At 36.5% G+C, this 13582-nt stretch overlaps 1 protein-coding gene across 3 annotated transcripts in view; it reads left to right on the forward strand.

Moving 5' to 3' along the window:
* The window catches only part of LOC138710512 (E3 ubiquitin-protein ligase TRIM45), a 178029-nt gene that overhangs the window by 65045 nt on the left and 99402 nt on the right, over nucleotides 1-13582 (forward strand). For 2 of the 3 annotated variants that reach the window (XM_069841461.1, XM_069841459.1), the window contains exon 2: nucleotides 3445-3632. In XM_069841461.1, the coding sequence (XP_069697562.1) occupies nucleotides 3446-3632 (187 nt within the window). In that variant the 5' untranslated portion in view covers nucleotide 3445. Of the gene's footprint in view, nucleotides 1-3325; nucleotides 3633-13582 lie in introns of all 3 variants that reach the window. The other variant, XM_069841460.1, reaches the window with a different exon arrangement.

Genomic DNA, 13582 nt, shown 5'->3' on the forward strand with positions numbered 1-13582 from the left:
CAGTGATGTCAATTGATGTCCATAGGAGCAAGCGCGCGCTTTAGAGCTCAGGAGAGCCTGAGCGCTTTACAGCGGAAAGGAAAGAGGCAGACGAAAGTGGTAGCACATGCCGCTTGGTCGAGCTATATTCAGGGATAGCCAGCACTGATTCAATAGTTAAAGCGAAGAGAACTTATTAAAACTGTATCCATGTTAATTTTTAGATTTGTCTGAGAAGTATAAGTGCATTATAAGAATGTAAGTTTTAATTTTAATGCTCATTTTTCACAAGTTTAATTTTTTATCCAAAAGAAATATTTTCTCAACTTCTTTTATAGAAAAATGAAATTTTCAGATATAGGCCTATTTATTTAGTAGCCTTACAGAATGATTTCGTAAATCTAATATATGTAAATACGTATTACTGAAGATAGTGTATTGAAAATTTTGAAAATATTCGCATGAAAATTGTTTGTAAGGAAATAAATTAACAAAGCAACACTACTGTTACATCATAAGCAAAAGATATGTGCCCATGTGTTGTAAAAATGTAAGCTCTATAGCTTCAGGAGATTTCGAGAAAATAATTTAATATTCAGATATTAGGAAGTTGCTAACCAATATCACCTTAAAAGCATAATACGATAAGAGTTTTGTTATGGAATATTAGTTACACTTAAAACATATACAGCACCTAGGTAACTTTGCTTTGTACTGTAATATTGTTTTGATTAGTTTATTGATTACTTTTATAAGGCTAAAGGTACCATCAATATCAATCCCAACTTACCATGTCATACTCAATCTCTTTGGGGGGGGGGGGATATCACTTTCTTTATGATTGATGTATTTCATCCATTTAGTACAGTATAGTTGTACTACTATGGAATTTATGTGAATATTTCTGCTTAACTCTTTATTATGTTATTAACGTTTAAAACACAACTGCAATATTAAGAAATTGGTATTAGTACTTTTGTTTTACAGACAATATAGATAATATCAAACAGAAAGAAGCCATATAAAAATAACGACATAAAATTCCACGTTCCGTTTGAAGTTTGTGCACCACTGTTTTCTTAATCCAACAGGCTGCTTATTCATATACACAACCCTTCCTCTTTCCAAACTTAGCGCTTGATGCCCGCGCACGACGTCAAAGTCAGAAAAATGCGCTTACTTTAACATCACTTCTATAGACTATGATGTACTGAAGAAATATTATGTTGACCACTTAAGATTTTTATCCCTCTATACTTAAACTAACAGGTGCTATTCTAACACGTATTAATGAGGAAGCTTGTAAGATTTATATTTCCACTGTTGTTACATTCTAGAATATGAAAGAAGAGCATTAATGAGTTACTGAAAATGTTTTAGGAATTCAGTGTATTAAATATCTTTCATGTATATATTGGTATTATTACTTTTGTGAGAAGTGAATTTCAAAGAAAATTTTATTGTAGTTGACAAAAAAACAACCTATACGGAGTCAGTTGTATGTAGTAAATAAATGTCATTCACTAAAATCATGATTTTAATTTGATTCTAATCTACAGAGCGAGTCAATTTTCCTATTTTATATTAAAAATAGAAATACCTACAGAAAATATCCCTATTAAAACATTTACCTACATAACTTTATCAATGTGAGCTTGCTTTTGTACAACCATTTTCTTTCTATTGTAGAATATCTTAACAAAACTTTCAATAACTCGTTAATCTATTCTTTCATATTCTACAATGTAACACAGTGTAAATATAAATGTTACAAGCTTCCTCATTATTCCAATGTTGGCACCTGTTAGTTTAAGTACAGAGGCATAAAAATCTTAAGTGGTCGACATAATATTATTTTCTTCAGTACATCATATAGTGATGATACTAAGGGTATATGTCGACATAAACTATTAATACCGACAAAATGTTAGAAAATAAGACTTAAGCTGAACTGTATTGTGACATGTATTCCACCCAATATAATATCAAATGAAAACTTAAATTTATCTTTTTAATAGCTTTTCAGAAACTAAAAATTATATAAAAGGAAGTGTCTTAAACCCCACTGACCATGTACCGAAGAATTATGAAAATAAAAAAATAAATACAAATTTTATTTTGTACGATAATCTTTAGACCTTCTGTGGCTCGGTGAAAAATGTAATCAAAGACTAGTTTTTTTTAATGCTTATAGTAGAGACTAGAAGATAACTTTTGTACACCCTTACGTTTTGAATTTCGGATTTTTTTATACACCTTAACGTACACTGCCCCGTGAGAACTGCATATTTCTGTAGTGCTCGGGAAAAGTGACACAAGTCAGTTTCCACAAACACTTTTTTTTTTTTAATCTATTGACAACTTACGGAACATCTGTTCGCTTGGAAAAAAATACATAGGTATTCCTCCCATTACAATAATTAATACAGAAAAAAATCAAATCGACATAAACCAGTGTAAGTTGTCAATAAATTATCAAAAAAGGTTTGTGAAAACTGACTTATGTCACTTTTCCCAAGCACTGCAGATTTATAGTGGGGGATAGCTGCTTACCGCCGCCGAGAAGCAACACACCGCGCCAGCGGTCAGTACATCTAAGGGTACGTACACGTTGGAGCGACGATAAACGATAAAAGAAGCAGCGATGCTACATCAGAGAGAATTGAAGCATGCATTGTCACTGAGGTGTGCATATTGGAGTAACGATAAAAGCGAAGATACACGATAAAAGCGACGAAAAAGAAAAGTTCCATTTTCTTCGCTCTTGTCGTTCATATGATCTCTGATTAAGATAATATTAATCTATATAATTACCGGTGGTTATCAATATATCCGAATATTAATCGATTTATTATTATTTCGGCTTATTAAATTAATTATTGTAGATATTGGCAAATTGATCAGTTGTGTATTTATTCGTCATATGTTATGTGATCACAAGAACCAATCACAACACAACAAATTTATACTATCTTTGGAATGAGAAACGGGTTTAATTTTGTACGTATTTAAGTTATATTAACCTTGAACCTAGCAGCTGATATTTCCTATATATCTTCTTTCATTAAGTGGATGTATAGAATGTCTTCTACTGATAAATCAAAATGTTCGCTTCCCGCGTCCTCGTTGCTTCGATATGAACACTTGATTCTTTTATAATACCAAAGCGTCGCTAGATCGTTTCTTTTATCGTTTATCGTTGCTCCAACGTGTACGTACCCTAGTAGGAGCCCTGAGCATATAGGCCTACTACGTTAATTTTACCAGGCTGCATTGAAAATAGCACAGTCTCTGCAGGTGATACATTAACGAGATTCGTTACTGAATGCGTCAGGTCTCTTCGCAGATCATGGTAACCTGTGCTGCCTGGGATTTAAATTTTCTGGATGAAAGATGGATCCATCCCAAAGGGTTCTCAGTTCTCTCAATGTTTGCAATCAAGCCACAGAACTGTAATTTCTCCAGAATGCCGGCAGAAAAATTGGAAAGTCAGCTGCAAGATTTCCTGTGCCCGCTGTGTCAACGCCAGTTCACAGAACCCAGGGTTCTGTCGTGTCTGCACAGCTTCTGCACGCCCTGCTTGCAACAGCTGCAGAGCCGAGATCTGTCGCTGTGGAACGAGGAGTGCACCACCGGATCCAACGGAGAAATCAGTGAGTACCATTTGACTTGCTCCACTTGATTGAAAACAGAATGGGAAACCTATAATGTACTATTTGATTATTTTAATAGACTGAATGATTCTTAATTAGTGGGTGTATAGTTGTTCAAAATATATCTTTATAGCAAACAGTAGCTACTACTTTTAAACCAATACTACTCAGCTTCTCTATTGCTTTGACAATAAGTTCAACTAATGTATTAGCAGGGGTGCTTGAATGTGCTAATAAATAGCCCAGAACTTGTTTGTAATTACTGTAAATACCTCTAACCATAAACACAAGACCTTGGTTGCCAATTATATCTGATGAATAATTGCCAGAAAATCTCTCAAAGCCATCTACGATGTCTTCAATACTATTGTAGCACAATTTTGCTTTTAAAGACATTTCATCCCACATAAGGCAACAGAGTCTATCAGTCTGTCATCTTACTACAAGCATTCCTTTGTATGTCAAATAGTTTATCACTAAAACCATCAGTGGTATAATTTTGCAATACTCTAAGCAATGTAGGCTTTGAAGGGAAATTTAATAACTTCCTAATCATCCTATAGGAACTTGGGCTCCGTAAATAAATATTAAGAGCCTTTGTTTTCATTTCCAGTGACCACCGATTCCTCTGTACTAGAGTACTGCAATGGAGTTAAATCGCTCGCTTGAACTCGGTCGAATGTCGCATTGTCGCACCCTCGAGTGAGATAAGATCGGTCGTGATACGCTCGTAATAAATAGAAGCACAATACAAGGTCATCTCACCGAAATGTCTTATCTTGTATGGAAGGCGACAGATAAGATACAATATGTTTTGCTCACACGGTAAAAATAAGGCTTTATTTTCTGCGTTTATGACAAACGTTTAATGGAACAGTCCAATGGAACCTACTAAAACAGTAACATGAAGTTATAAATAAAATATTTTGAAAAACTTCGATATACAATTATTATTGCTAATTAATAAATATTCAATATTTGATTTACAAATATATTATAATATGATAGGTCCATACATAGTATTCCGCCTCTATACTGCGACAATGTAGAAACGTTTTACAAAATATTATTGATATAGCAGTAGATTAATAACAATATTAGTACAGAGATAACGTCACAGAAAATGTAATAAAACGAATAATCATGCTGCACAACTGTTACAGACGCAAAGATTTATACACTAATTATTAAAGATTATTATTATTACTATTACTAGAAAACTTGATACAGTTCTTGCATTATCATGATTGTGTTCTCCGTTTTTAATAATTACATTTACATCCAATAACATCTATCAGATGTGGCAAAAACAAAATCACTCCTGTGTGGGAGAAAAAAAAAAAACATTTACCTACAACATTTATATTACATTTTAAAGCAAGTTTTGTAGTTGTACTATGGAGAGGTTAGTTAAACACTGCAAAGTTTTGAAATGATAAACATCTATGATGTTACTACTTAGTTCATCACTGTAACAAGAACGAATGCCTAACGCTCGGCTTATACTTTTCGAGGATTTATCGCTCGCGACAATTTTACCCATCATGCATGTGCGCTACCTATCGGATTATATGAACTACTTGGCGCTCGAGCGAAAACGTCCGATGCAGACCTCAGCTCTGTACACACCGTGCATCTGAAGAGATGCAATTTCTAACCAGTTCATATAATGGCCCAGGAACCTTACTCTTTGTACATGCAAGGCAGTGTGTATCTTCGGTTCTTTCTGCGTAGTCTTGAGAACTCTTCCTCTCAAACAATGCAATTGTACTCGAAGACTGCGAATCTTTCTCCTCTTCGGTTTACTATCAATCTCCCCGTGTCTCCGGAGCTCTTGGAGTGGGTTGAGCAGCCGCCATCTCCCACTCCATGTGACTAGGCCCTGCTGAATCTGTATAAAACAAAACAACAGAAAATATATAATTATAAACTAACAGTAAGAGTAAGCAAGCCTATAATACCACGAATAGAGGTTGCAGTTATGGGGTCTACTAAGCCCAATACGAGCTATTTATCTTTTCCTATAAATAACAATTACATAATCTCCAATTATGACAGAATTTGTGAGTGTAGTTCTGAAGCATTGAAATTGCATATCATTGGCTTACTTTAAAAATCTTATAACTGCATTTCAGGAAATTGCACAAAATAACTTTTTATTTTTATACCCAGCTAGCAATTGTTATGCATTTGTTATATACAAAATGTAGAAGCATTTTCATACTGAGGTGTTATCAGCAGACGCATTTTTTAAAATAATAAATTTGGACTTGGTTTTAGAAGTAAGCCGATGATACCTAAGACGTATATGGTTAAATAAGTTACCTTGACCGATGGAGATAGCCTGAACTTTGCAAGGTATGGCTTCTCTATTCAGATGTGTGCGGAGGGTACTTGTGAAGTACTTGTCTTCAAAATGGTCCGCACACACCCGAAAGTTGTTGTGCAATTTCGGGATTCTTTTATTATAGGATACCGTTTAATTTTCGTCAAGTCTGACAAACGATGACGTCACAACATGGCGGTAGTTACGTTACAACGCAGTGACGTCACAAAATGGCCGACGTAAACCAACACGACGAGTAAATAAAACTATCTAAAAAGAATAATCACACAAATTGACGATATCCCATTCTGGAACAGAGCCCATCCGCTCTTATCCAAAATAGGATATCAGCAAAACAATTTCACAACATCCCATTCTGGAATACAACCGATCCGTTCTTATTCAAAATAGGATATAATCAACACGATCCCATAGGTGAAATTTCGGCAATTAGACACTATATACGCCAGAGAAAACGCACTTATATAATAAATTGAATTCACAGTATTCGACCTGATGTCACTGAGATTTCACCTCAACTTACCCACTAACCTTCTCACATACGTCGACCTCATGTCACTGAGATATCACCTCAACTAACCCTCTAACCTTCTCACATACGTCGACCTCATGTTACTGAGATATCACCTCAACTAACCCTCTAACCTTTTCACATACATCGACCTCATGTCACTGAGATATCACCTCAACTAACCCACTAACCTTCTCACATACGTCGACCTCACGTCACTGAGATATCACCTCAACTAACCCACTAATCTTCTCACATACGTCGATCTCATGTCACTGAGATATCACCTCAACTAACTTACTAACCTTCTCTCACATACGTCGACCTCATGTCACTGAAATATCACCTCAACTAACCCACTAACCTTCTCACATACGTCGACCTCATGTCACTGAAATATCACCTCAACTAACCCTCTAACCTTCTCACATACATCGATCTTGTTCAGCCTTCCGTTTCACTCCTCTTGGGCCAGCAACGCACTCCATAGCCAAACAAATCACCAGTAGCACAACTGCTCACGAATTGAACAAATAATAGAATGATTTACACACCATCCAAACACATGCTTTACCGGTACGCCATTCAAGCCTCATCAGTACCAACCGCCAATAAAATTTACACTTATACCAACCTAACCACCGGAATCCACAACGACCTCTATATTTACCCGCATGTAACCCTACTAACCGATGACGTCAATCTTATGACATCACCCCATTCCCCAATCTAACCAACATATATTCTCATAAACATACTACCGATATCCTATAGTCAGTTATTTCTTGGGCAGATTCACCTTTAGGTCTTCTCTGCCCATTGCTTCTAGCCATGCCTTGCATCTGAAATAAAAAGGGAAATAAAAATAATAAAAATAAAAATAATATAAATATAAATAATATAATATAAATATAAATGATGAGCACAGGAACACTATTTCGTGGTACCTTGTAAAATCACTGGGATATGCTAGAAAATGAAAAGAAATTGCTCCAGTGACCTTAAAGCCTAAAGGTAAAATATAAATTATTCCTCCATTTGTAATACTTTTTTGGTTAGCCTTTTTATATGTTGAAAATTTGTAGTAAAACGGTTTAAGTATAAACTAGCGTGTCTCAGTGCATCTGATCCCTTCGATTTTCTGCTTTATCTGAGTGATTTTATAAAGAGATATGAACAAGCGTTCCTGCGATTATCATTCGGTACTTTGCCTCATCACACACGACAGAAAAAAGTTACTGAAATCACTGAAAATAACTTCTAAAATTGTAGCAAACCAGATAAATCAAACATCAGTGTCGTGTGCAGCAGGGTACCGGAGTTTCAATACAAAGAATAACTGCAATAGATCTTTCTCTTGAAAAATATCCACCACGTGGTTTTGTTAATTTATACGAATACATAATACAGAAATTAAATATAATACATTTGAAAAATGAAAGTATAGATGTGGATGTGTATGTGTGTGTGTGTGTGTGTGTGTGTGTGTGTGTGTGTGTGTGTGTGTGTGTGTGTGTATATATATATATATATATATATATATATATACACACACACACACACACACACACACACACACGAATTAGTATCCGGTATCTTATATAATTTACAATGATGCACGTGACTAGAAAAATCTACAGTACATCAAATTTGTTTAAGTGATAAATTTACTGTTATTGTGAATGGAAAAATCACCTTTTACTGTCTCCCGGTATTTTGAAGAAACATTTATTTGGGTGCCTGTCCTTATTTCTACAATTAAAATATTCGCACTTCACGTACAGGTGCGTACACACTTAGCGAACTAACAACGAACAACGAACGAACGACAAACGAACGCATTCGCTGATTGAAATCGGAACGTGTGTACTTCGCAGCAAAGGCAAACCGATCGTTTGGTTTGCCTTCGGAAGTGATCCGTCGCTTGTCGGTACATCAAAGGAAGTTGGTATTCGTTGTGGACGGGATTTGCCACTAACTTGTAGTTCGTAGCAGAACGCAGCGCTTAGTTCAATTTCACCAACAGGATGTCGAAACTGGAGTGGACGGAAGACGCTGTTATAAATCTTATTAATGCATATAGGGAGCAGGAAACTTTATGGAATCCCAAGCATCCTACTTACCACAATAAAGTAAGAAAACGTGATGTTTGGGAAGCTATTGAAAAGATGTACAGCTGTAAAGTAGGCGAGTCAAACACGTGCAAAATTTGAAAATTATTTTTTTTTATTTATTTTCAGTAGATACATATTTTTTGTTTATTGTAGAGAGCAGTAGTCAAAAAGAAAACTGAGTCCCTACTGACATCATTCCTAAGGGAAAGACAGAAGTCCACAAAAAGGTCTGGAATGGGGAGTGATGAAGTTTACGAGTCAACTTGGTACGCGTATAAACATATGTCGTACCTTTTGGACAAAATGACGCCCAGAAAAAAAACAAAGCTCCAAACTTGTGCACACAAAATAAATTATTGGCACTGAAAAGTGCCTTTTCGTGAGCATGATGCGCATTCGACATACACAGAGAAATCTCTCTTTTTAGAATTTTAAGATAATTATTGTCAGTGAGGGATCTGTATATTGAAACTTTCCCCTGTCTTGCAGTCGTACCTTAATAAAATCTTCCAGTTCCTCAATTATAACTGTACATACTTCTGGAACAATCCTGGTAATCAGCTGTTTCGACACTTCGAATAAATACATTAAACTTGTATACGAATCTCCTTTAGCAAGATATCGAAGTGTTAATACTAGCCTTTCCTGAATAGGTTTTGCTTTTCATCAGTCTGTGTCTTTCTTGGAAATGTTTGGCCCTATTTTGCATGTAATATTTCGAAGTCTGTTTCTGAAATACGACAGAAGTTGTGAAACTGTCCCGATTCCATTCGACGTAAATCATGAAGCAAGTCAGTGCCTCTATATTGATCGCGATTTTCGTAGAGTGGCGTCTGCTACCATCGCCTTTTGTTTTTTAACTTTCTTTTTATTAAACTGCCTACAATAACAACGGCTGCACTTGCTATAATTATATTTTCGTCTGCCATTATTGCGGATAATCAGCGAACGTGAATGTTTTCCGACCATTTGCTGATGATTTGTACGTTGCTCCAAATAGCGAACGAACAACGAAATTCGCTTCATCATTCGTTCGCTAAGTGTGTACGCACCTTACGATGGCATCTTTCACAGTATACAACAGATACAAGACAAATCAAGATGTCTTCCTTCGCCTTCGTTTTTTTCTTTCACCTTCCTACTATAACAGGACTGACAACTTAAACCAAAAGCACGCATGCTCATTTTCCATTTCTTGGAGTCTGAATTCAGTGGCGGAATGTTGGCAAGAAACATGGTAGCATTCGTAGTGTTAGTTAAAAGAGTTAGCAGCGGTTAAAAGGGAAAAGGAAGGGATGAACCCCTCTATTATATTTAAGTCCTCTTGCATCAGTCTGCTCGCGACCAAGTTCAAGCTCAGTCAATCAATGTTGTCTTCCCGTGTCTCCTCGGTCTGCTCGCGACTGTCTCGTCGCGTCTGATTTTGTGTGCACTTCTTATGAAGTCAATGGGACTCTAGTACCATCAGACAAAATGTTGCGTCGCGCCGCGCCTCGCCGCATCTGATTCTGTGTGCACCCGCCCTAACATTCCAAATATTTCGTCAAAAATAATTATTCAGCACAGTTTTATTGATATCAAGAGGTGAAAATTGAAATCATACAACTAAATAATATGTACCTTTAATACGTAAATTAGTTCTTAATTTATTCATTAATAGACAAATCATTAATTCAGAAATAAATCAGCTAACAGTAACATCAGACTATTTGTTTTTCTAAACATGAATTCAGTTGTCGTCTATCATATTCTAATTTAAACTACGGTACTAGAAATTTTGAAAATTTGGACTCAGAATATTGTCGTCATTTGCGGAGAGACTACTAGAATTCTAAATAATTATAGACTCGTTGATATACTTTTATTACCACTTTCATTTGAACTTTCGTCAAAATGAAGTTTCTTAATTTTTCTAATATATTTTATGAGTTATGCCACATTTAGTCTGCGCTATAGCGTCCTTGTCTAAGCCATGAAACTCAGATTCGCGTTACGGAATGCGCGCTTGTTCAGGTATTCATGCTTATAATCTCATAACTTATTTTCAGCAAAGATTAAGTGATGTCCATCTTACAAATCTAAGTAAATGAGGTACCCCTATTAAAGGGCATAGGCTACTCCAACTTTCCTTAATTTCATGTTACCTGAACTAGTTTAACTTAGGCTGAAGTGAAACGTGTGCGTTTCTGATGATGATCTAGAAAAGAGTTGGAACTCCCGTCCTGGGGATTAAGAGGTACTCGTCTGGAGATGGAACGTGGCTATATCAGGGCTGAGGTAGGATGAACCATCTGTTAGCATCGGATTCGCGAATATCAACCAGGCTACTTGTCGAACTTGAACAATAATTGCGTATATAGGGCGCACAATGGGCCAATGTAAGCATGAATATAAAGATCCGTCCCTAGAAAGCCAAGGAAATTACATGCCATAGAGACGCAAAAGGTAGCGACAGGTTAAGGCTCCTATTTTTGTAAACAATCAGCCTTAGAAGTATATGTGTCATTCATACGTTCTTGCTGCCTTAACTCCCAATGTAAAGTCCCTGGTACTAATTCCTGTTAGAGGCTGCATCGAACTCAGGGCCATGGTGCAACAGGAAGTATTAGGTCAATATTCCATGAAGGTGCACACGAAAATGGGCTGCCAACATGGCTCTTTTCTCAAGTAGACCTCTCCAGCTTCGCTTCACCTCTTTATTTTTATTACAACGCCATGAAAACGTAAGCAAATGTCATCGAATTTGAGTCTGTCTGTAGCGCCCGAGTTCCCTCACTCAGAATGTAAATAAATGTCACTGCCTTGGCAACACCACTCAAACGACTCTTCTCCACAAACAATTTCATCAATCAAACATAAAACTCGAGAACCATTCGAATTACTTTTTTCTTATATTGTATATTTTTCTTATTCTGAATGTTCATATTTTCTTTCTTATGTTTCTTTGTACGTCTTACTATTATTTGATGTTTAATTTTGTATTGCTAATACAGTAAAGTCTAACTTTGTCACCTTTCATTCTAGTCAAACCTTGCCATTATACAGAGATGTTCATATTACAGAGTTTTTCCAGTGACAAGTGAAGATGATGATGATGATGATTATTATTATTATTATTATTATTATTATTATTATTATTATTATTATTATTATTATTATGCAAATCTATCCCATGTACTGAACTTAGAAGGACTTTATTTTAAATTATTATTTTATTATGAAATTCTGTAAGTTTATCATGTTTTGATGAGTCGCTCTGAATTTCCAACCGTCCTCCACATCTTTAATAGGTAAATAAGCTAGTGCAGCACACATTCTTACATGGTGTCTCATTTTCATCATGCTTATAAGGAGAGGCAAGACCTATTTTTTAACAGTTCTACACAGACTTTAACAAAAGTGCAAATTATATCTACTTACTGCTGCTGTCGTATAGCCTAAATCAAAAGGCTTCCTCTTGGCAGTCTCTATTATTTCCATATTGATCACCCTGTAACAAACCAGGAAAATACTGAAAGGTTGAATTGCTACAAGTACACAACCAACTGATCGAGCATGGCTCATAAGTTCAGCACGGGACTCGTATTCGGAAGGTCCGCGGTTCAAATTCCAGGACCGACCAATCTGACTGTGGATTTTCCGTGGTTCTCCACAGTTACTTAGTAAATGCCAGGTTGAAATGTTCATTGCCATGGTCAATTTCCCTTACTCTTGCCTTTAGAGAAAGAATTTAGATTTCATATCATAACATTCATCTTCATCATCTCATTCCGTAAGCATTTTCAGGTCATGACGCATGTCTTCGTCCGCTTGCAGGAGGGGCGTCCTCTTCGAATCGTCTTTGGATTCCAAGCCTTTCGTAATATCTCTGCCAGAATTCATTCCTTAGGAGCACTTCCGAGGGCGCTTCGACACTTTACAAGGGCTGTCGGAATGGATCCTGTGCTGCTTGATCATCTTGGCAGTAAGAACTTAAGGCGGATGGGGTGTAGGGAGCCCATTGGGTGAGCGGATGAAAGGCCTCATCCAGCCGGTGGGCTGGTACACCTCATTCTGATTCGTCCCATAATTCAGGGTGCTCAATAGGCCACTGTAGAGCCGACGTGCTGAAGGGTCGTCCCTAACCCGCCCCTAACCACTTAATACTACTACTACTACTGGTGGCGTGGAAGATAATAAATAAATTTTATTATTATTATTATTATTATTATTATTATTATTATTATTATTATTATTATTATTATTATTATTACTTTATATCATTCATTCAGGGTTCTGCTAACATTGGTTGCCTGCCCAATGGCAGATCTTTCACTGCAAACCCAGCTTTCTCCAATCGTATCTATTTTCTACCTTCCTCTTTGTCTCCTCATATGATCCATATATTTTAATGTCGTCTATCATCTGATATTTTCTTCTGCCCCGAACTCTTCTCTCGTTCACCATTCCTTACAGTGCATCCTTCAGTAGGCAGTTTCTTCTCAGCCAGCGACCAAACCAATTCCTTTTCCTCTTCCTGATCAGTTTTAGCATCATTCTTTCTTCACCCACACTTTCCAAGCAGCTTGATTTCTTATTCTGTCTGTCCACTACACACGTTCCATTCTTCTCCATATACACATTTCATATGCTTTTGTTCGCTTCTCTTCACTTCGTCGTAATGTCCATGTTTCTGCCCCATACAACGCTACACTCCATACAAAGCACTTCACTAGTTTCTTCCTTAGTTCTTTTTCCAGAGCTACGCAGAAGATGCTCCTTTTTCTATTAAAAGCTTCCTTGGCCATTGCTATCCTCCTTTTGACTTCCTCGCAGCAGCTCATGTTACTGCTTGTAGTACACTCCATGTATTTGAAGCTGTCAACTTGCTCTACTGCCTCATTTAGAATTCGCAAGTTTACCTTCTTTATTTTTCTTCCTATGGCCATGGGTCTTCGTCTTATTTCCATTTATCGTCATCCCATACTGCCTACAGCTG

Source organism: Periplaneta americana, chromosome 12 (genome assembly GCF_040183065.1).
Source record: "Periplaneta americana isolate PAMFEO1 chromosome 12, P.americana_PAMFEO1_priV1, whole genome shotgun sequence".
Lineage (NCBI taxonomy): Eukaryota > Metazoa > Arthropoda > Insecta > Blattodea > Blattidae > Periplaneta > Periplaneta americana.